General features: G+C 42.6%; 1 protein-coding gene across 3 annotated transcripts in view; it reads right to left on the reverse strand.

The window, feature by feature from the left end:
- The window catches only part of anos1b (anosmin 1b), a 56,551-nt gene that overhangs the window by 2,239 nt on the left and 33,247 nt on the right, over nucleotides 1-21,065 (reverse strand). The window contains exons 3-13 of one of the 3 annotated variants that reach the window (XM_085376317.1): nucleotides 14,809-14,871; nucleotides 13,947-14,154; nucleotides 13,481-13,665; nucleotides 11,656-11,785; nucleotides 7,981-8,068; nucleotides 7,294-7,453; nucleotides 7,210-7,245; nucleotides 2,447-2,585; nucleotides 1,031-1,273; nucleotides 566-660; nucleotides 65-233 (exon numbers count right to left, since the gene is read on the reverse strand). In XM_085376317.1, the coding sequence (XP_085232443.1) occupies nucleotides 65-233; nucleotides 566-660; nucleotides 1,031-1,273; nucleotides 2,447-2,585; nucleotides 7,210-7,245; nucleotides 7,294-7,453; nucleotides 7,981-8,068; nucleotides 11,656-11,785; nucleotides 13,481-13,665; nucleotides 13,947-14,154; nucleotides 14,809-14,871 (1,516 nt within the window). Of the gene's footprint in view, nucleotides 1-64; nucleotides 234-565; nucleotides 661-1,030; nucleotides 1,286-2,446; nucleotides 2,586-7,209; nucleotides 7,454-7,980; nucleotides 8,069-11,655; nucleotides 11,786-13,480; nucleotides 13,666-13,946; nucleotides 14,155-14,808; nucleotides 14,872-21,065 lie in introns of all 3 variants that reach the window. The other 2 variants (XM_085376315.1, XM_085376316.1) reach the window with 2 other exon arrangements.

The raw sequence follows: 21,065 nt of genomic DNA on the forward strand, positions 1-21,065 counted from the left end.
ATCATCAAAAAGGTATTTAAAAAAAGGATTAGTGAACACCACGAATACATCTGTAAATAGTTACCCCTACTCTCAGTGTTGCACAGCAAACTTTTGCCTCCTCTGACCCTGACAGAGGAGCAAGTCGGGGTTGTAAGCCAGGCAACAGCCTCTGACCGTGGGTCAGCTTTCAGCGCCACAGCAACCCGGTACTTACAGGCAAACAGCAAACCTGTGATGGTGTGATGAGTGCCCTGGAGAGAGGGGAAATTAAGCCAAGTTAAGGATAAAAAAGGAAATGTTTATAGTTAAAGTTTAAACTGACACACATTTTAGCCCTATTCTTGTCTCCACACGTGTCTCATAAGCAGCTTGTAATATAAAAAGTGTATCGAGTATTTCTTAGAGACAGAAACTACACACACAGACTGAACTGTACTGCACCATAGAAATGTACTTATTTGTGTTATGGTGATGAAATGTGATGTCTAATCCGTGCACACACACATAGTTGCAGTTACAGAATAACAACACATCTTTACAGTGTTACAAACGCACAGATCAGCCCCCACCCGTGTGCGTATACCTGCACCGTAGTTGTTCTCTCCATGCTTGTCACATTAGTGCTGCAGGTATGCGGTCGCCACCTCAAAATGTACGGGCCAGCGTGTCTCTGTCTCACTGTTAGCGAAAAGACCAAAGAGATACGTTTACTTTTTGTGTAAAAATGAATGATATATGCTTCTTTTGTCAACTTTTTTAACTTGTTATCAGCTTGATTTGAAGAACTAACTGCTGTTTCATCTGTGACTTCAACATTTCAGTGAGTGGAATCGAGTGCAAAAACCAAAATCATGCATTTGAAATTGATTAAGCCTTAAAAGTCAGGGGCGGGAAGGCTCGGCTTACGCTAATTCGAGTTACTATAGTGGACCTGTGGGATTATCTATCACATAATAAAGCTTCGAGCCGACTGACTTATTCAAGTTGAATGTTTTTATATTCTTACCAGGAGTTTGTTCAGTTGTTTAGTGTTTCTAGACCCACTCACCATGCTGAGGCCACTTCCAGAACACCTTCACCTGGAGCTGGTTGTTATGGTAATGAGGGGCGGCGACCTCCAGCCGCAGGTTTTCAAGGGCAACGGGGCTCAGAGGGGTTTCGGGGTGAGGGAGAGAGGAGGAAACCGGGAGGTCAGAGGAAGAAGGAGAGAAAGAAGAGATCGAAAGAGAAGAGGGAAGGGAGGATGAAGAGGAAGAGGAAGAAGAGGGGAGCTCATTGGAGAAATCGTCGCCTTTGGTCGAGTCTGGTCGAGAGGACGGAGAAAGAGACGGAGGAAAAGAACTCAGCGTAAAACTTTACTTTTGTGTGTCTCTGTGGATTACATATTGACCATGTGCATGTTTTGTGTATACAGACCTGTTACACAGCACATGGAACCTATACTGTGGCAGAAATATCATAAACTGGTAATGAGACTGCAGCTGGTAGCTAGCGGAAACACTCCTTGGCTTTATCTGGCCTAACTGACCCTCATTAGCGATGAGCAAACAGCTAATACGCAGAGACTATGTAAAAATATTAATACTCCCAAATTATGAATGGCAGCATGTTCCATATAAAGTTGTATGTGGTTTGGTAATAGAGCTGCAGCTGGCTATAATCCTCTGCTGAGCTGACCCGATAGGTCACCTATAAATACCTCTGTTGCCTGGAAGACCATTAACATCACCAACTTTCCACTGTACTCTGTGTTTCAACAGCGCAGCTGTATGTAGACAGAATATGTCGAGAGTCAGCAAACGAAGCAGCCCTGAACTTACAGGAAAATCATTAACTCAATAACGTATGGCTCTGCTAACAAACAGCTTCTGTAGACTGTGCTGCATAAGCAGTATTTGCTAATTTCATGACAAGCTAGCAATGACATATTCAAAATAAGTAACTAATAATTGCTGGCTTTCTTGCTGAATCGCAACAACACTAAAGTTTAAACTTGGCCAGGAAGGCTGCATTTATTTAGCACCTCTTATATTTGCAATGTTTATTTCCACATGACAAAAACTCTCCAAAATCCACTGAAGGCTCGATGGTAATCATCCAAACTGTTGATAGAGATGGCTTGGATTTATGGTAAACCATGTAATGCAAATGCACAAACATTTACACCTAGAAATAATTACTGAAAATGAACTACAGCTGTGAGAAGCAGTGGTGCTGCCATGCACTCTCACACACTCAAGTCCCACCACAAAAAAAGCACATTTATACTTGACTGAAATGAATGCTTCAGACGTTTTGGGAAATATGCTTTCTTGCTGACAGTTGGAGGCTCCAGGATGGCGCTTGCACATAACCCCACCCCGCTGTGCAATTTTACTCTTTTTGCATTGAAGAAATATACTTGGCATTTTAACTGTAAAGTCAAATCACCTGGCCCCACAGGACAGCTGTTTGCTTTCATTACCTGCATGAGGGATGGTAGTGAAGACAAGCTGCGCTCTAGGACTCTTCAGTCTCTTCTGACCCCAGTAGGCCACCGTCTGGACAGAGAGCAAGTAGGAAGTCGCAGGCGGTAGACCGTGCAGCCACACTTCACACTGCGCCTAAAAGACAGGAATAGAAAGAATGATTATAGAGATGGAATTTGTCTTTTTTTTGCACGTGTAGTCCAACACATTAGCAATTTATCAGTCTGTACTGATGCAGATTTACTAGCTAAATCTGGACAGGGATCACGTAAAGAGTGACAAAAACACTAATGATACGTCTGCTGCAGACGAGGTCCATGAAAACCTGCTAACTTTGATACGTCGTCAGCATCATCGCCATAGAAACCCCAGTTGTCTCCATCGTCCCTCCGCAGGACTGACAGTCCAGGCCTGTTCTGCATTAGCCTGCTGTTTGACTGACAGCTCGTTAACAGGCTCTCAGTCAATCAGGTCTGTTTGTCTGCGTGGACTGGTACTAGTCACAACAAAGAGATGATCGCATGATAAATCTGTGTGTGTGTGTGCTTCCTGCACACAAAGTGGGGTAAAAGGATTTCCATTACCTTCGAGATAGACAAAACATATGCCTTGTACAGCTGTGTGTGTGTGTGTCTACGTGTGTCGTTTGTGTAGCGGATAGAGCGAGAGACGTTTGGGATAATGTCAGTCGACATTACATGTAAGAAAGCAATGAACTATATATTTAAAAGCACTGATACAGCAGAGGTTTTTTTCACATTCGAGTGCTTCCTCTGAATTCCCCACTTTACCACGAGGCTTAAATGCTAGCTTTCTCCACTCCTGCAGAAATTCCTGATTGACAGGATATGTGTTTTATCCCAATCCTGGGAATACAACATATTGTGCTCGCAGACTGCTTTCTGTGATATGAAAAGTTTCACACAACATAGCTATGTTAGCTATGTTGTTCTGGGTATTACCTACCTGTTGTGATTCTGATTTGTGTGTATGTGTGTGTGTTTGTAGATGCAGCTGCAAGTAGGAAACACTAGTTAGGGGGGGCTCATTTAAATTCCAGACCTCCCAGCCAAGCAGAACAGAGGACCAGACTACAGATAAATGGCTCCACCAGGATCAGTCTGGGATCGCCATCACTATTTAGCATAGCTACGTCCATATGAGTGTGCCGCACTTTGATGTTTATGCTTGAGCTTTTTGTCTGAAGTAAATGTTAACATCGTACTTCAAAAAGAGCATCTAAAGCTGAAGAGTCTCGTACAAGTACTTTGATTGTGTTTACCATTTGGAGGAAAAAATGTTCAGTCAGTGCACAGGCTACCATACCTGTTACGTCAAAGCTGTAATATCTGTGTTATTTACTGTGATTATGGGTATTTTGGTACTGCTGACTGGACTTAACTGCATCATAAGCGTATTTCATCATCATCATCATCATCATCATCATTCCTATAATCAGGATAAGAAAATCTTCCCCTTTAAGTATTACGGCTGCATTAAATATAATTTAAACAGTACATTTTAAAAAATCTTTCACAAGTTAGAAGTCACTGAATAAAGCAACAAAACAGCAATGTGTTACTTTGTAAACTGACTTCATATCCCATCATTCTTTGCATTTCATTCTTGCACCACATGAGTACAGATCGTTTTTAGCATCTATACATTGGAGCTTTATCAATTTTGGTGGAAACGTTTCACAAACATATTTAACAAAGATAAAGAAGAGCATTTTTTTTTAATGGCTCATTATTTGAATCCACATCTTGAATTAAGATGCACATTGTGTCATTTGAAGGATGATTCAAAGTCCTGTTAATGTTTGTAACGCTACACCTCAGACATGCGGAGTACATAATGGGTTTTTATGAGTTGTCAAAGTTTGCTACTCCAGCACAGTAGCTGAATCAAATCCTGTTTAAGTTTAAGTGTTTAAGATTTTACTGCACAGGCCTGTAAAACCACCATAGCAATCACAACGAGGACCGTGTGTGTGTGTGTTTACGTGTTTACATATTATTGTGGGGACCAAATAAACAACGTTTACTACACTTGTGGGGACCAACAGTCCTTATGGGGACAAAATCCTGGTCCCCACAAGTTTGAAGGCATTTTTAAGCTAAGACTTTACTGATCCCACGGCGGGGAAATTTGTGCATTACCTCACCTGAGGTAGAGACTCACAATGCGGTTTTAGTGAAAGGGTTACAATTAGGTTATGGATAGGTTTAGGGTAAGGGTTAGGGTTAGGCATTCATTTTTGGGTTGGACAAGGGGCTAGGGAAAGCATTATATCAATTAGATGTCCCCACAAATATATGAAAACCTGTGTGTGTGTGTGTGTGTGTGTGTGTGTGTGTGTGTGTGTGTGTGTGTGTGTGTGTGTGTGTGTGTAAGGTGCGTGTCTTTACAGGCATAATAAAACCTCTCGTGTGCAGGTACACCGCTTGTGTATTCAGGGTATGTGGTGTTATTGTGCGCTGTTATACTTCACAGGAAATATATAATATATGTCCTACATCTTATTCCTATTCAATTCAATTTTATTTATATAGCACCAAATCACAACAACAGTTGCCTCAAGGCGCTTTATACTGTAAGGTAGATCCTACAATAATACATACAGAGAAAAACCCAGCAATCATATGACCCTCTATGAGCAAGCACTTTGGCGACAGTGGGAAGGAAAAACTCCCTTTTAGCAGGAAGAAACCTCCGGCAGCACCAGGCTCAGGGAGGGGCGGGGCCATCTGCTGTCACTGGTTAATGACACTGTACTGAAAGGTGGTTGCTCACATGATACACAATAAATAGGAGTTTGAGGTAGTGAAAATAGAATATTGATCTTATTAACTGATTTTACAATTTTCTTACTTACAAAGCCAACTTTGCAGAAAAGAAAGTCCCATCCATCTGTTATTGCAGATGAATGAAATGCAGCCATTTGTTTATGCATAACTGTCTTAAGGTCCCGTCACCGAACTTCAATAAGGTCTAGACTTTGACTAAGCCATTGCAACACTCCACTCTTTTTTTTCAGCAAATCTATCGTGGCCAATATGGTGTCACTGTCTTGTTCCATGACCCACTTTAGGCCAAATTTTAGCTGTCAGGCAAATCTGACTTGAGAATATTTTTGTGTACAGAGGAGTTCATGGTCAACTTAATGACTGTGAGGGGCCCAAGTCCTGTGGCTGCACAACAAGCCTAAATCGTCACCCCTCCACCAACCTGCTTGACAGTTGGTATGAGGCGTTTGTGCCCACATGCTGTGTTCGGTTTTTGCTAAAAATGGTGCAATGTATCGCAGACAAAGTTTTCCATTTTTGTCTTGTCTGTCCAAACGGCATCGTTCCTGAAGTCTTGGGATTTGTTCCGATGCAATTTTGCAAACCTAAGCTTGCAGCCTTTTCCTGATAGCACTTCCAAACAAGCTACACATGTTCAGTCTTTTTCTAATTGCATTGCCATGAACTTTAACATTTAACATGTCAACTTAGACGTGTATAGTCTGACATGTAGGGTTTGTAGTTCCTGTGAACACTGCACACTCTGACCTTGGAGTGATTTTGCTGGGACGTAAGTGTCTATTCATGGGAACACTGGCAGCTATCTTGAATGTTTTTGTCTTGTGAATAATCTTTCTCACTGTAGAGAAATGGACTTTCAATTGTTTGGAAATGACCTTATAGCCCTTGTTCCAACCATCACTTCTCTAAGATCATGGCTTTTCTTTCCTCTTTGGCATTGTGTTAACACACACCTGAATGCTCCAAACCAACAGACTTCTGCTTTCACAGAGGTGCTCACTCATGCTGATGATTAGTTAATCAAGCGTATTTTATTAGCATCTCTGGCTCTCTTCCACAGTGTGCCTTTGTCCTGTCTTCCCCCCCCCTCACCCCAACAGGTCGTGGCAGATTGCTGCCCCTCCCTGCTGGAGGTTTCTTCCTGTTAAAAGGGAGTTTTTCCTTCCCACTGTCACCAAAAAGCTTGGTCACAGGGGTTTAAAATGGTAAATTGCCTGTATTTGTATAGCGCTTTACTCAGTCCCTATGGACCCCAAAGCACTTTACACTACATTCACACATTCACACACTGGTGATGGCAGCTACATTGTAGCCACAGCCACCCTGGGGCGCACTGACAGAGGCGAGGCTGCCGGACACTGGCGCCACCGGGCCCTCTGACCTCCACCAGTAGGCAACGGGGGAAGTGTCTTGCCCAAGCACACAACGACCAAGACTGTCGGAGCCGGGGATCGAACCGGCAACCTTCTGATTACAAGACGAACTGCCAACTCTTGAGCCACGATGGCCCACGATTTAATCTAATTGTTGGTGTTTTCTCTGTTTTCTTTGTATAACTGTAGGGTCTTTACCTTACAATATAAAGGCAACTGTTGTTGTGATTTGCCAGTGTATAAATAAAAATAAAAATGAGTTGAACTGAATTGAATAGCAGCACCTGAGTGCTCTCAGTTTCTGTTAAGACAGTAAGTACCTACATACTGCTGAGGTTGGATTTACCTTATTATGAAATGTGAAACGTTATATTTGAAAGAGTGCACTTTCTTTTTCACCTTTTTCAGAGCCTTAAGAAAACAGATATATCTTGAAACATCATGAAAATTGAAACTGAAACGTTTCAACGTCCACTTACTATATGTTTATGTTCTTGAAATATTCTAAGCAAAGAAACAAGATAAATGACCACATTTTTTATTTGGTATAATTAAGCTTGTAGAAAGTTGACTTACCCCCTGAGTCACTCTGCTGTTGCTCTCCTTCCTACCCTGTGCTGGTGTGCGTGACTGTGCAGGTCGTGCGTGCGTGTTACTGGCTACTGTATGCATGTGCGCTTGCAGCGTGTGTTTGTGTTTTTGTGCTGCGTGCGTATGGCGAGACATCCAGGTGATTCGGTAGTTGTGCACAGGGAGGTCTCCTTCCTTGGGGGGCTCCCAGCGTAATAAGACCGCCACTGTGACGCCACTCTCCATCGACCTTAGGAGGCAAAATTTATGCAACGTTACGGCGTAAGTGTAAACAGTCCCATTAAGGAAGAAGCAAAAAGTGCAGCGCTTCCCTAACAGTGAAAATGATTCTCTGCTTGTTTGTCAGCTGCTTTCAGCATCGGGTTTACAATCTCTATCTAATCTCTATTTACTCCCTGTATGTATAGACGAGGCTCAGACACTTTATATCATGCTGAACAGAAGCTACAATTTAAGTCATCACCTCTGTTATTAAATGTTATTGGAATATCGCTGTTGATCCAAGCCATGGTCTGAACTTTAAATGACCTTGTTTTGCAGAATGAAAAATAGAGAAGACACCGAAGGATGTAATTGAACAAGGGCAAACTGTAATTTCAGCTCATATACACAATCACACAACAGAAGACGTGTTTTATAGGGCTGACCACAGTTTATGACTGATTTCCCAGCTGCAATGGTAAATAGATGTATTTTAAAGATTATATATAAAATGATGCATCTGATAATCCTTCACTGACATAGCTTTTTAGATACCTTTCTGTGAACTGGGACGCTGATTGTGTCCTATTCAGTGTCTGGTTGCTCACTCTGACATTCGTGGGCGGTTCTGGGGGCGAAGGGTCTGCATAGAGACACAGAAAGAAAAACATATAGTTAGGCAATGTTGCAGTTCTTTTTTCTTTCACTTCACTTGACCCCTGACCTCTGCTGAAGTCGCTGGGGTCCCAGTGAAGACAAGGCCATCACCCTTCTCCAGTTCTCTCTGTCCTCCACAGCTCTCTGGGACTCTGCCTGTCCACTCTTGGATGTTGTCCTCCCATCTCTTTCTCTGCCTACCTTGTCAGCTCTCTCCTGGTGTGTGTAAGAGAGGGTGGGTGAGAGCAGATAATCCAGGGGGAGTTCAGCTGTAGGACCAAACCAGCTGCCTGTGTTTCCATTCATGAGAACGGCGCCTGTGGGCTTGTCATCCAGTCGTTTGATGACTCAAACAATGTTAGTGGTCCCCCCAGCCAATCACAGCAGATGGCCCCGCCCCTCCCTGAGCCTGGTTCTGCCGGAGGTTTCTTCCCGTTAAAAGGGAGTTTTTCCTTCCCACTGTCGCCAAAGTGCTGCTCATAGGGTTTTTTTCTGTAGGGGTTTTGCTGAAGCCTGCCTGTTCTTCAGCAACAATAGACTGCTATGGACACAACACCTTGGTTAACACTGTCACTGACTTAACATGTTACTATTTAAGTAGAATTACATAAAATAATGTCAGATTACTCAAAGGACCTTTTGTTTTCTTAACCAAAATCCTTTAGCTCTTATTAAAAAGACATTAGTTTATTTAAAGATTCCCATAGGACACCTTAAAAAAATTCTATATTTGTTCATGTATTTCTTTTTTACAACTATTAATTGTCTAAAAAAAAATCATAAAATTTAATTTTTTTTCTTCTGATTAAAACCCCAGAATCTATAAATTTGTTTTCATTTTTCTATATTAACTGTTAAAGTTTAACTACTGCACACAATCTATCTCTTGCTTCGTTTCACTCACAGCCCTTGAAGTTTTATGTTTCCAGACATCAAATTTGGACAGTGGAACATCCAAAAAGACAAACTGTGATTTTTATTTAACACCAAATTAATGTTAAAAAAGGTAACATTGCACATTGTGTTTTCTCTTTGGCAAAAAAAGGAAAAATAGCACAGTACAAGCTAAAGGCTTAATTTTTGTTGCTGGGTGTTAAAACCTGTTAATTTCTTTGTGTAATTTGTGTCTAAAGTTGACACTTTTGCAATTTAAATTCTGCCAAACTTTTGATATCAACAAAAGGGAAGAGGAGAGGAGTGAGTCCTTTGCAACAAAGACCTTTTACCAGCTTGACTTTCTTTTTCTCGGGGCTAAAAGCACATTTCCTCTTGGTTTGATTCAAGTCTACAGAGCCAATTAGATTTAAAGCATCAAAGGTGGGTGATACTGGAGAAACCTAACGTCCTTTTCAGTAGCTGCCACAACACAGACCAAAGGCCATCACTGCTGGTAACCGTATGAGTCTTTCAACAGTGACTCTGTATCTCATTAGAGCCCAAAATCCCTGATCCTGTATTTGATTAAAACTACAAAATGCATCTGATTAGAACTACATCCCCCATGGCAGGCCTCCCACAGCCCCAGGCTGTGCTTGGCTGACCTAAATGCAAAGATCAAAGTTGGGGCAAAACACTGGAAACTCCATGACCAGGACTGCTTGTGTGTATGCATACGTGGTGTTTTGTGTTACATCTCAGTGCCAGCAGTAATTGCCAGATGAGAATCAAAACATGTTCTTCTCTGAGGGCTTTTCCCATCACTCTCAATGAACTAATGTTTTATGTCATAAAGTGAAGACACCAAGATTACTTTTCTGATCCAAATATCCCTTCGTGATTACTACTGGCAGGTCCCACGTAACACCAACATTTTAACAAGATGTAAAGCGGTTTCCAAGTTTCACTCTGGTTAGCGTCAGGTCACCGTGCAGAAAGCACAACCCTCTTAACATCTGCCAGCTTCCGGATTTGTGACCCCTGACCTCCAACCTCTGACTAATCAGACTAATGAGGTAGAAACAAGACTCTGGCTGCCATCTGATGGTATTTGAAATGTTCAAGTGTGGCTCTAACCTTTAACCCTGGTTCTCAAAATACACTCACAAACACACACCGTGTCACAGAAGAAGAACTCAACATTTCGACACTGAGCTATTGCCTCTTGCTTGCACAGATATGGATTTTGAAGACTGATCACCCTTATTTAATTACTTTTTCTGTAGGAAACAGCCTGTTAGGTTTGCTTTGCATTAATACCATGTCTGTAAACTACACCATGTGATGGTGACTTAGAGGAGTAACTTCTTAAAGCCAGTTAACTTAGCAGAGCATAAATCTAGCTTGAAAAGCTAACCTGGTTCTGTCTGATTTACCAAAAAAAAACAAACAATTAGCACCTCTGAAGGTCATTTCATACAAAAGTAAGCCATCTACAGAGAATTCAGGAAGCTACTCTTCCCAGCAAATAGTCCCAAATATAACGCCCTCATAAAACACTAAGCAGTACGCTAAGCCTGTTTAGCTGGCTGCCAGCAGCAGAGTTCAGCTGGTGTTAAGCTTCTGCAACACCTTTGCAAAGAGGTGTTTCTGGGTCGTAGAGGGGCCGACCTCACAAATCTCAGCACCAGTCGATCCAATATCCTGTTGGAAAGTTTCCTCTCCTTTTCGGTTTCAGAGTGCGGACAATTTGAGCAGAGTGCAGGAAATAAAATCGTTTTTAACTTAACATTATTGGGCATCTTATTATCGACCCGTCTGCATTTGATGAAATCCACATTCTCTCGCATTTATTGCACACGCTCAGCGATTCGCTCGTCGTGTCCACAAAGCGATACGTGAACTTGCCTTTTATCACAGTTCTACCTGCAAATATCTTCTGTAAAGCCCAGCTACAACCCCGCTTACAAACCCTGCACTCTGCTTGCCACGGCACAGGTTGAAATGTTTATAAAAATTTCGTCTGAGAGGTGGAAAATGCTATCTCACACTGGTCTTCATAATCTCCCTTAAGTGTTCAACTGATAAAGAACCTTTTTCCACAGCTCCGTCCAACCTGAAGTCATTATTCACATTCAAACATGCTCTAGCCAATCCTGGCAGTGAATTCATATCACTAGCCAATCCTGGCAAAATACCAGTATGACCTAAGTCTGCTAAGCATTACAGCTAATACCTCCTACAGTGTGTGCGTTCGTGTGTGTGTGTGCGCTTGTCTTACTCTCACTTTCACCCAGTCTCTCAGACCTACATCAGGGACTTCACTCTGGCATCAAACCAACGGAGCGAGTCCTTACGCTTTGTGTAAATGCATGCATGTGTGCACACTTGTGTACATTTCGGTTTCCTGCTTGTGTTTTATAGACTGCCTGACAGTTTTTTACCTTATCCATCAACTCTGCGTGAACGACAGAAAGAGCACAGAAAGGGAGAGGAAGGAAAACATCCTGACTTTCTGACTCCTCCTGCGGGATGTGTAATATCTCTCATAAAATGACAAAAAATGAGTGCAAGGATCTGTGTTTTGCTCAGTGTCTCATGACAGAATATCAAAATTCACCGCTAGCTTATGGCAACATGCAGAGGCATCATCACTCACTTTGAGACGCTCATAAAAAACGAAGTATGTGTGCTTACCTTTACTGGAGATGTAGTGTTTGCTGGGTGTGGTGAAACCTCTGCTGCCGTGGCTGTTGATGGCTGCCACTCTAAACTGGTACCAACGCTGAGGTCTCAGATCTGACAGAATCGCATCTTCAGAGAGTGTCTAAACACACAAACGCATGGCACAATACGCAGGCTAGGTTTTTATATTTTAAGACATACAGGGCAGTGCTTACACCTCACCAGGAAGATATCAGATTGGCTCCAAAATCATTCTGCAGCATAACAACAGACCAAGAAATACATCAAGAGGCATGAGGACTATATGAGTTCTGCAAGTGACGATATGATCCCCACAGAGCTCTGATCCCCAACATCATGGAGTCAGACAGGCAAACATACAGAGGGGATCATTTTCAGAGGAAAAACAGTCAAGGCTAATATTGATTGATCTTTTTCTTTACTCCTAGTGTCTGTGCGAGTTAGAGGAATCATTTAAAACTATTTTTTAAAACACTCACTATTACAGACCTTTAAATCTTGAAAAATAGGCTTTTGTTTAAAAAAGAGAATATTCACTGAACTAGTTTAACACTCATAAGTTTTAAAAAGAGCGGTGGGTCTCTTGCAACTGCATGCATGGGCAGCTGGGCCCTGTAATATGAATTCAGCATACCCCAGGTATCCTCCTGTTATCTGGGTTCTCGCACTCTAACACTGGCAATCAGGATAATCAGCTGCTTTGTCTGCAGCTGTGTGAGGTATCTTTGACCCCAGCGATAACGCCGATGTTACCTGGATAAGATAAATTCCCGTGTTGGCCTTTGGTTAGCTTTGGTTAACCCCTGACAGACTGATGTTGTTCTTCTCATTTATATGAATTAAGGTGGGCTAATTAAATGACACGACACAAACTGCATCCTCCTAAACACCTCTCTAATACGATTCTAATCAAAAGCAGAAAATGACTTCTTTCAGGAAGGATTTTTGAGTGTTCAGCTGCAAAAACAAAGTTGTACATCCTGTCAGATGATGTCAGATAAACACTGTCAGGCTGGAATTCCTCTGATAGTGTTGAAATGAAACGGTTTATCTAAACTATGGTTAAAATCTTTAAAGATTAATTTGTTTTGTCTCCTTGACAGTGCAAATGTGACTGCTGCGGCTCAAATCTACTCATCCACAGTCGCACACACACACACACAGACACACACACGCGCACACACACACACAGACACGAGCTGCCATCTATTTAAGTCCATAATGAGCATTCAGTCATTCAGAGTCAGCCGGTGGAATGACTGTGGCTGCCTGTGGTTCCTTTTTAAGCTCTGCTTATTTACCTAACCTCACACAGACGCACACACACAGACGCACACACACACACACACACACACACACACACACACACACACACACACACACACACACACACACACACAGCGTTTACCCTGGCAGAATGGGAGACTGACTGGGGTGGAGAGGTTTAGACAGCAAGGCAGCAGACTGATGAGGTGGAAACTAAGTCTAACATCCATCTCCATAGCTGAGAAGTTTCATCATTCAAGGCAAATTGAGAGTTATGAGGTAAAGATATGTTACAAACTTTGTGGGGCGGCTCCACTTTTAAAGGCACAGGGAGCCAGTTTCACAGCCGAATGACTCTACAACTGTCCCAAATAATCATCAATAATCATCACATCATGTAACAACCCCCAATAACAGACACAAACATAAGGCTATTATTAGGACAAGTCCCCTCCTTAGTCTATGATAAGTTTACTTCTTAATTGTTATGTAAATATCAGTTTTTCTCACTACTTAATTAGCACATGGAAAGTGACTATTAACCATTTACCATGGCTACAGTAGCCCATGGAGAGGCGTGGTCTTCACTGGGGTGAATGCCGATGTTCCAGCGGGACTGGAGTATGTAAACGACGGGCTCCACGCTGACATTGAACTTCGACACCCACATCACCTTCACACGACCCTCCGAGTCCTCCAAAAAGCTAATGTCTCTTCGAGGCTTCAGAGGGACACCTGCGAGGACAGACCAGGTTACAAGCTAGTTGTTACATATCAGTATAACTCACTTGACTAGTAACATACTGACATTACAATTAGATGACACAGAAACATTTGGACAGTTATGGGAGTTCCCGGGACGACTTAGACACACACTATGATGCATTTTGCCTTATTAAGTCTAATAACTGGGGTCTAATTACTCATTTACAGTCTATCTATCAAAACCACTTGATAGGACGATCAGTAACAGCTACCACATTATGCTTCACACAAACTCCAAAAGTTGCCTTTACCTTTGTACAGATTGGCTGGGGCTTGGCAAGTATGTCCACAGCTATTGGAGCAGCACTTCCTGGGGGAGGGGCAGTGCTGGTCTGACGAGCAGCTCTCCACGCAGGCCGCGGCAAATCCTGTGGCTCGCTGAGACGGAGGGCAGTCTCCCTGACGAGACGACCTTAACGAGGCCAGAAACTCCCTGCTTGTCACACACTCTGTCTGCTTCTGAGAGTAAAGCACGGTGGGTGTAATTATTATTACAGTTGACACATCACAGAAATAACACACAGTGTATAGGAACACACACGAGGCCACAAAAACACACAGTAAGGGTGAAAGCGCTTCCTGTGGTATACTCCTACTGTCTGTTTAAAGGCTGGTCCAAAAAGCTACATGTGTGTGCTTGTGCATGCGTGTGCATGCGTGTGCGTGCGTGTGCGTGCGTGTGCGTGCATGTGCGCATTTCTCTGTTTGTGCAGACAGCTGTAGATCAGGAAAATGTAAACACAAGCTTTCACTAATAGCTCTGAATTACCCTGTGTTCATAACCAGCGAGCCAATCAGCCATCCCGCGAGTAACACGCTTCAGCTATTGTGATGAAAAACTAATCTCTCAGAAAGCCACAGAAACCGGCTTTACAAATAAACAGGCCACACACACTCACACAAAATGCACATAAAACTGTTGCACAGTGTCCTATGTATACTAGAAGTGCACAAAGCTTTATAAAAACACACACAAACGCTCATTTATTGCACAAGGTCAAAACAGCTTTGTGGTGCCAACAAAAGCGTGCGTCTGCAAAGAACGACAATGCCACCGAGGCTGCCGAGACTTGCACAAGAGCACAAAAACGCCACGCACTGTTTCCGTCTTACCTCGCAAGACTTTGGAGATGCCACCTTCCTGGTTTCCCACAGTTCTTTGCATGGCTGAAGGCACTACACATAACCCAACACAAAGGAAGAAAACAGAAAAAAACAAAAAATTAATAAAATAAGAAAATATGCACGAGGCACATTTCAGCATTTTAGCACATTCATGTAGATTCCTGCTCAGCACAAAAGCTGGAGGCTCCATCCAAATCGAACCTGCTAACACCTGTAAAGATTCAAATTAAACATCTGTAATGTTTCCGTGATGCAGGGTTTATGTATTTGGACCATTTGATTCTGGTTTATTTAATATTCTAAAGTTCAGCTGACGTTCCTGGTTTTGGTTCTTATTGTTGTGTCTCTGCATTGTGTAGTATTTGTATATTCTGATCTTGGTTTTGTCATCCAGCCTTTATGTTTCTTTTTCCGCCTCCCCCGTGTTCCACGTTTCATGTTTAGTCACTCTTGTCTTCGTATCTGTTTATCTCTTATCCCCTCGTGTTTTGTGTCTCCCAGTCCTCGTGTCAAGTTTGCATGTCTCCATCTTGTTGTTAGTTTCATAGTCTCTAACTCGTGTGTCAATCTGATTAGTGTCAGCTGTGTTCCCACCTGTGACCCATTCCCGTTCGTTATCCTTTGTGTGTATATGTAGTCTCAATCAAAAGTTTAAAATGGCAAAAAATGCATCGTTTTGCATGGTTGGATCTTAACAAGGTTCCAAGTAGAGCTTCAATATGCAACAAGAAGAAAGGGGAAGGGCGTCTACTGTCTGGAACTGTTGTCCATTTCTGTAAACTTCCCTTGCCATCCATCCCCAAAGGTTCTCAATTGGATTTATATCAGGGGAACATGCAGGATGGTCCAAAAGAGTGATGTTACTCTCCTGGAAGAAGTGCCTTGTCCTTTAAGGCGATATTTACTGTAGTGTTGTCCTGTTGAATAACCCAGTCGTTACCACAAAGATGAGGGCCCTCAGTCATGAGGGATGCTCTTTGCAACATCTGGACACAGCCAGCTGCCGTTTGAAGCCCCTGCACCTCCTGAAGCTCCGTTGTTCCACTGAAGGAAAAAGCACCCCAGATCATTATGGCGCCCCCTCCACTGTGGAGCGTAGAAAACATCTCAGGTGGGATCTGCTTGTCATGCTGGTAACGTTGGAAACCATCAGGACCATCAAGGTTACATTTGTTCTCGTTAGAGAATAAAACTTTCTTCCACCTTTCAGTGTCCCATGCTTGGTGCTCGCTTGCAAAGTCCAAATGGTCAGTTCTGTGGCGTTCAAGGAGACGAGGCCTTTGAAGACATTTTTGTGTTTTTGAAGCCCTTCAGTCTCAGATGCGTCTGATGGTTATGGGGCTGCAGTCGGCACCAGAAACGGCCTTAATTTGGGTCGAGGATCGTCCAGTGTCTTGACGGACAGCCGATTGGATGCTTCGGCTCAGTGCTGGTGACATTTTTTGCATCTTCCACTTGAGTTTTTGTTCCATAACCCTCAGGATCATTTAAGAAATTCCAAATGACCATCTTACGGCGTCCCACCTCAGCAGCGATGGCGTGCTGTGAGAGATCCTGCTCATGCAGTTCAACAACCCGATCACGTTTAAAAAAGGGAAAGTTTTTGCCTTTGCCATCATGAAAGTGTGACTACTTGACAGAAAAGGACAATGAATCCACAGATTCACCTTTTAAAGGCAAGTGGTCCTAAACTGTTGATCAGCTGTAGATCAGCCTGTTTCAGTTTAACAGTTGTTTTTAATAAATTGCTCAAAAACATGTTTTGTCTCACTCCCATTTCTTCTTGCTGCATGTTGAAGCTCGACTTGGAACCTTGTTAAGATCCAACCATGCAAAATAGGATTTTCTGACATTTTTCAATTGTTCTTAAACATCAGATCGGGACTGTATTGTCACTCCCTTATTGTAAGTAGTGGTTCTGACTGTTTGGTTTCCCTCTCTGTCAGTGAGTCAGTTTATTTTGTTTTGTGACGTTATGTTGTTGTTTTTGTTGCCTGTTTTTTCAGCATTGACGCTGTGATTTTTAGTTCAGTTCTGCGTTGCTGAGTCCTACGTTTTGGGTCCATAACACTGCCTGCCACACACCTACACCTGCAGATATGACAACATCTGCTGTAATTCATGCACAATCCATTACCGACTCTTTCTGGCACAGAGGAGTGTCTTTTTCGTTCCTGAGCTCCAGAACGACTCACAGAGCAGCAAATTGTTGCTCAAACTCACTGAGAGATGGTTAATGAGCATTAGACGTGTTGGCAATCTCACTTCATTACCTACACCATGCTAGCTGTTTCCAGCCTCCCTGCACATCCAGCCTGACCTGCTAGAGTGTAACCTCTCCTCTACGCCAGAGGAGAATGAGCACATTTCCCAAGCTATTCCTTGAAAATGGCTGAGGACTAAAGAAATATTAGCAAGACAAATAATAAATAACAAAGTGTCAGATGGTTTTAAGATTTGTAGAAGCAGATCTCAGTGTCCATGACTGTAAAGAAACACACGCTCCAGAAGCACGCACTCATCTGGTTTGCCACCTCAGTGAACTGGTGAATGATGGCTCTTACCAAATTAAAACCAGACAACGTATAAAAACTGCGGTTTCACCCTCACCCCCCCTCAGTCTCTCTTTTCTCTCTGTCTGTCTGTCTCCTTCAACTCCCCGGCGTGCCTGGCTTCAATCACTCCTCCGGTTTATTCCAACTCACTGATTCCAGAAGGAGAAACAGAATTAATGAAATGGCATCAGAAGTTTATCTTTGCACAAATTAATGGCTACCCCTGGATGAAAATGTCTTCTGTACAAAGCTCGTCTAGACTGGGTTTATTTTTAACTTGACTCATCTGTCGAGTGATGCTCGTGGATGTGAAAAAAAAGACGAAAGTGTCAATTTAAGAAAGAACAAATTCGAAGCTTCGACTTGATGGTTGGATCTTCAAAATCTCCTTTTATTAATCATATCTGCAGCGTTACAAAACCTGGAGCTCAAATGCTTCATATGAGTCAGTGAGCACATGTGTGCATTGGTTTCCTGTCTTTAAGTCATTAACCTCTTCCTGCTAATGTCACATATCACAGAAGAATACTGATCAGGGATGCAACGACAATTAGTCAACAATTGGAGTTTTCATTAACTGGCTAATAATCAGGTAAAGTGACTAATTAAAAAAGATAACCGCCAGTTTCAGCCTTCAGCTAAGTTATGTTAATATTTTCATTTTTGTAAATTATTGTAATTATTATAAAATTTGTAACCCTGCAACATTCGGCCTTTTTTTTTCTTCTTTCGCTGAAATATTGGATTTTCTTCACTCGACTAACACGAGTAAATGTAAATGGCTGACGGCTTCGCGCAGGCAGAGGGAGTCTGTGTACGGAAGCTGCGACGTGCTTTTATGGGGAGCGAATAAATGTGATAAATTGCTCTTTTAAGAGAGTTGGTTGTGAGTTGATGCACACAATTTGTCTATCTGTCACCTCTGTGTGGTTTTACATGGGGAATCAAGAGATGCAGTTGTTTTGACCTGAGATCTTGGAATGGGAGGAAACATGTTACACAGACCGACCTCTCAATTTATCAACACTGTGGCAAAAATCTCATTTTTTCTACTTGTTCTGTTTGGGTTTGCATTCAGAACAGCTCACTGAATTGTGATGTGATGGTCGGTTCTCTTTACACTAAAACGTGTTCGAACACTTCAGTCATTATTCGAAGAAGCAAACCTCAAACCTCAGCAGCCACCTCGAAGCTTTTGTCTGCAAAGAAAATCTAAGGCAAGAAGAATTACTCATTAGTTATTTCATCGGTGATTTTTCTCCTTTGCTAGTTAATGATGTACTCCAGAAAGGGTGAGGAGACACTAAAATAACACACACACACACACACACACACACACACACACACACACACACACACACACACACACACACACAAATGTAACTGGATCCTTAAGTTTGATGTGTTTCTTCACAGAGCTCCCAGGGGTCTCTTCACTCAACCACGTGCTGCTCTGAGCTTATGGTTGTCAAAATCTCCCCAAACACACACACACACACACACACACACACACACACACACACACATACACACACACACACACACACTCCAGCACCACTTCCAAACCCAGCCCACCCCCTCCTTGCTGCCGCTGATCAGTAACAGAAATATCAAATTTTTCATTCCCCTTCTCCCATTTATTACTCACTCCTGTTTTTCTCTCCCTTTCTAAGCCACTTATTTTATAATCCTTTCTGTTCTTTTGTTCTTTCCATCCATTGTCTTCACATTATCGCTCTTTTTTTCTCCCACATGACCTCTGCTCCAATCTCTGTGCCATTATTCCTCTCCCCTCTCGTTCATCCTCCAACTTATCCTCTTCTCCTGCAATAAATATCACTGTAGTCGAGTGTAGAAGGTTGATTCGGTCTGGAGCACAGCGGCTCTATACTGTAGTGGTTTACACATTCATTTTACCAGCAAGACCTTCCAGTTTGGTCCCAGGAGAAGAAATCAATTTGGGGTTGCATCAGGAAGGCGTCTGCCAAATCAAACACGCAGAGCTACCTGCTGTCGTGACCGCTCGTGAATAAATACACAGTTAAATCCTACATGTAATGTTGTGCCATGCACATCTGCCACAAAACTGAGAACACAAATGTAGCAAGAGTGCAGCCAGTAAAATAATCATAGCAGGATAACTTGCTACTCCAGTAGAGCTATATATCATTTGAAAGCATGTTGGGCATGCCTGCAAAACAGAGTTTGGGATGTTAACCGCAGTTGTTGTTCACTAGTCAAAAAGGCAATAAGAACTCGGGCTTAGGAACCGAAAACCATGGAGCTAAGCACACGTCCATGACACTCACACTGGGCTCCATGTTATCCACCATGGTGGCAGATGTTGCTGGCAAAGATGCTGCTGATGTGGATCTGCAGTGGTGAAAGTGCAGAGCTCAACAGATGGTTTTTAGGGCCGTCTTAAATACTCCAACCCATGTCTTTTATCATATTCTAACATTTTTTTCCAGTGTTATAGATAACAGCACGGTGGCACAACGTTAGCACAAGAAAGTTCCAGGTTTGAGTCCACCAGCTGGCTGTGGCCTTTCTCTGTGGAGTTATACTCTCTCTGGGTACTCCAGTTTACACCCACGGCCCAGAGACATGTGGTTTATGGGTTCAGGTTAATTGGTGATTTTAAACTGGCTGTTATTGATATTGTTCTGTACTATTAAACAGTCTCTTCCACTTGTTGAATTCCGATGTTTTCAGTCACACAGGTGTGTAAAATCAACCAGCTACCCAGGCACTCTGCCTAACATTTGTGAAGGAATGGGTCACTTTAAAAAGATCCCCAAATAATAAGATGCATGAAATTTCTTCCCTCCTAGATATTTAATGTTTAGTTCAAGTGATTTTATTGCGAGCGTTTAGGAAGCACAATCACACAGCTGGTAGCTCTGCGTGTTTGATTTGGCAGATGTTTACTGATGAAACCCAAACTGTGTCTCCTCTCAGGACTGAACCGGTAGTCTGCTGCTTGTGAGATGGATGTATAAACCGGGAGGTACACGGTGCATAAAAGCAGCAAACCCTTTGCATACTCAGTGACTGCACTGATCAAATGTCCTGTGGGATTAAAGCCAACACAAAAAGTGTGCCTCTGGAGTTTAATGGCTGACCAGCTCCTGTAAGTGTAATGTGCAGGTGGCCCAGTGCTTTTGTCCATATAGTGTAGCTTAGATACACACAGACTGCCACACTGTGTGGAGGGATTAGGGCTCAAATGCAGGGCGCAGGAAGAAGACTTACTTAAGCGAGCCAATGTATTGAGGCTAACGCAGGAGTTAAAAGGTTAACTAAGTCCAAGAGACAGACAGACAAGCCAGGACCAACTATCTGTCTACCTATCCATCTAAATACACACACACACACAAATACACAGGGGGCTGATGGGAGGATGACGCATAGAATGCAGGTGAAAGTGATTAACACAGGTGTATGGAAGCTCGTTTCCGTCACAAAAAAAGTATCCATAACTCGAAGTTTTGAGAAAAGTAACTCAAAGTTTCAAGTTAGCGCTGCCAATCAGTAATCTACATGAATGACGTCATTTCCTTGTTACCCGGAAGCTGAAGCCATCAGCTACAAATGCTACAGCTAAGCTACCAGTTTTACAGCCAGTCATGAATGTACAAATTGTATTTTCAGTATTTTCAGTGTGGCTTCACAAATGATGAAATCCTT

Source organism: Diplotaxodon limnothrissa, linkage group LG17 (genome assembly GCF_057381915.1).
Source record: "Diplotaxodon limnothrissa isolate DT_005_m linkage group LG17, D_limnothrissa_male_GT1.1, whole genome shotgun sequence".
NCBI classification, from domain to species: Eukaryota; Metazoa; Chordata; class Actinopteri; order Cichliformes; family Cichlidae; genus Diplotaxodon; species Diplotaxodon limnothrissa.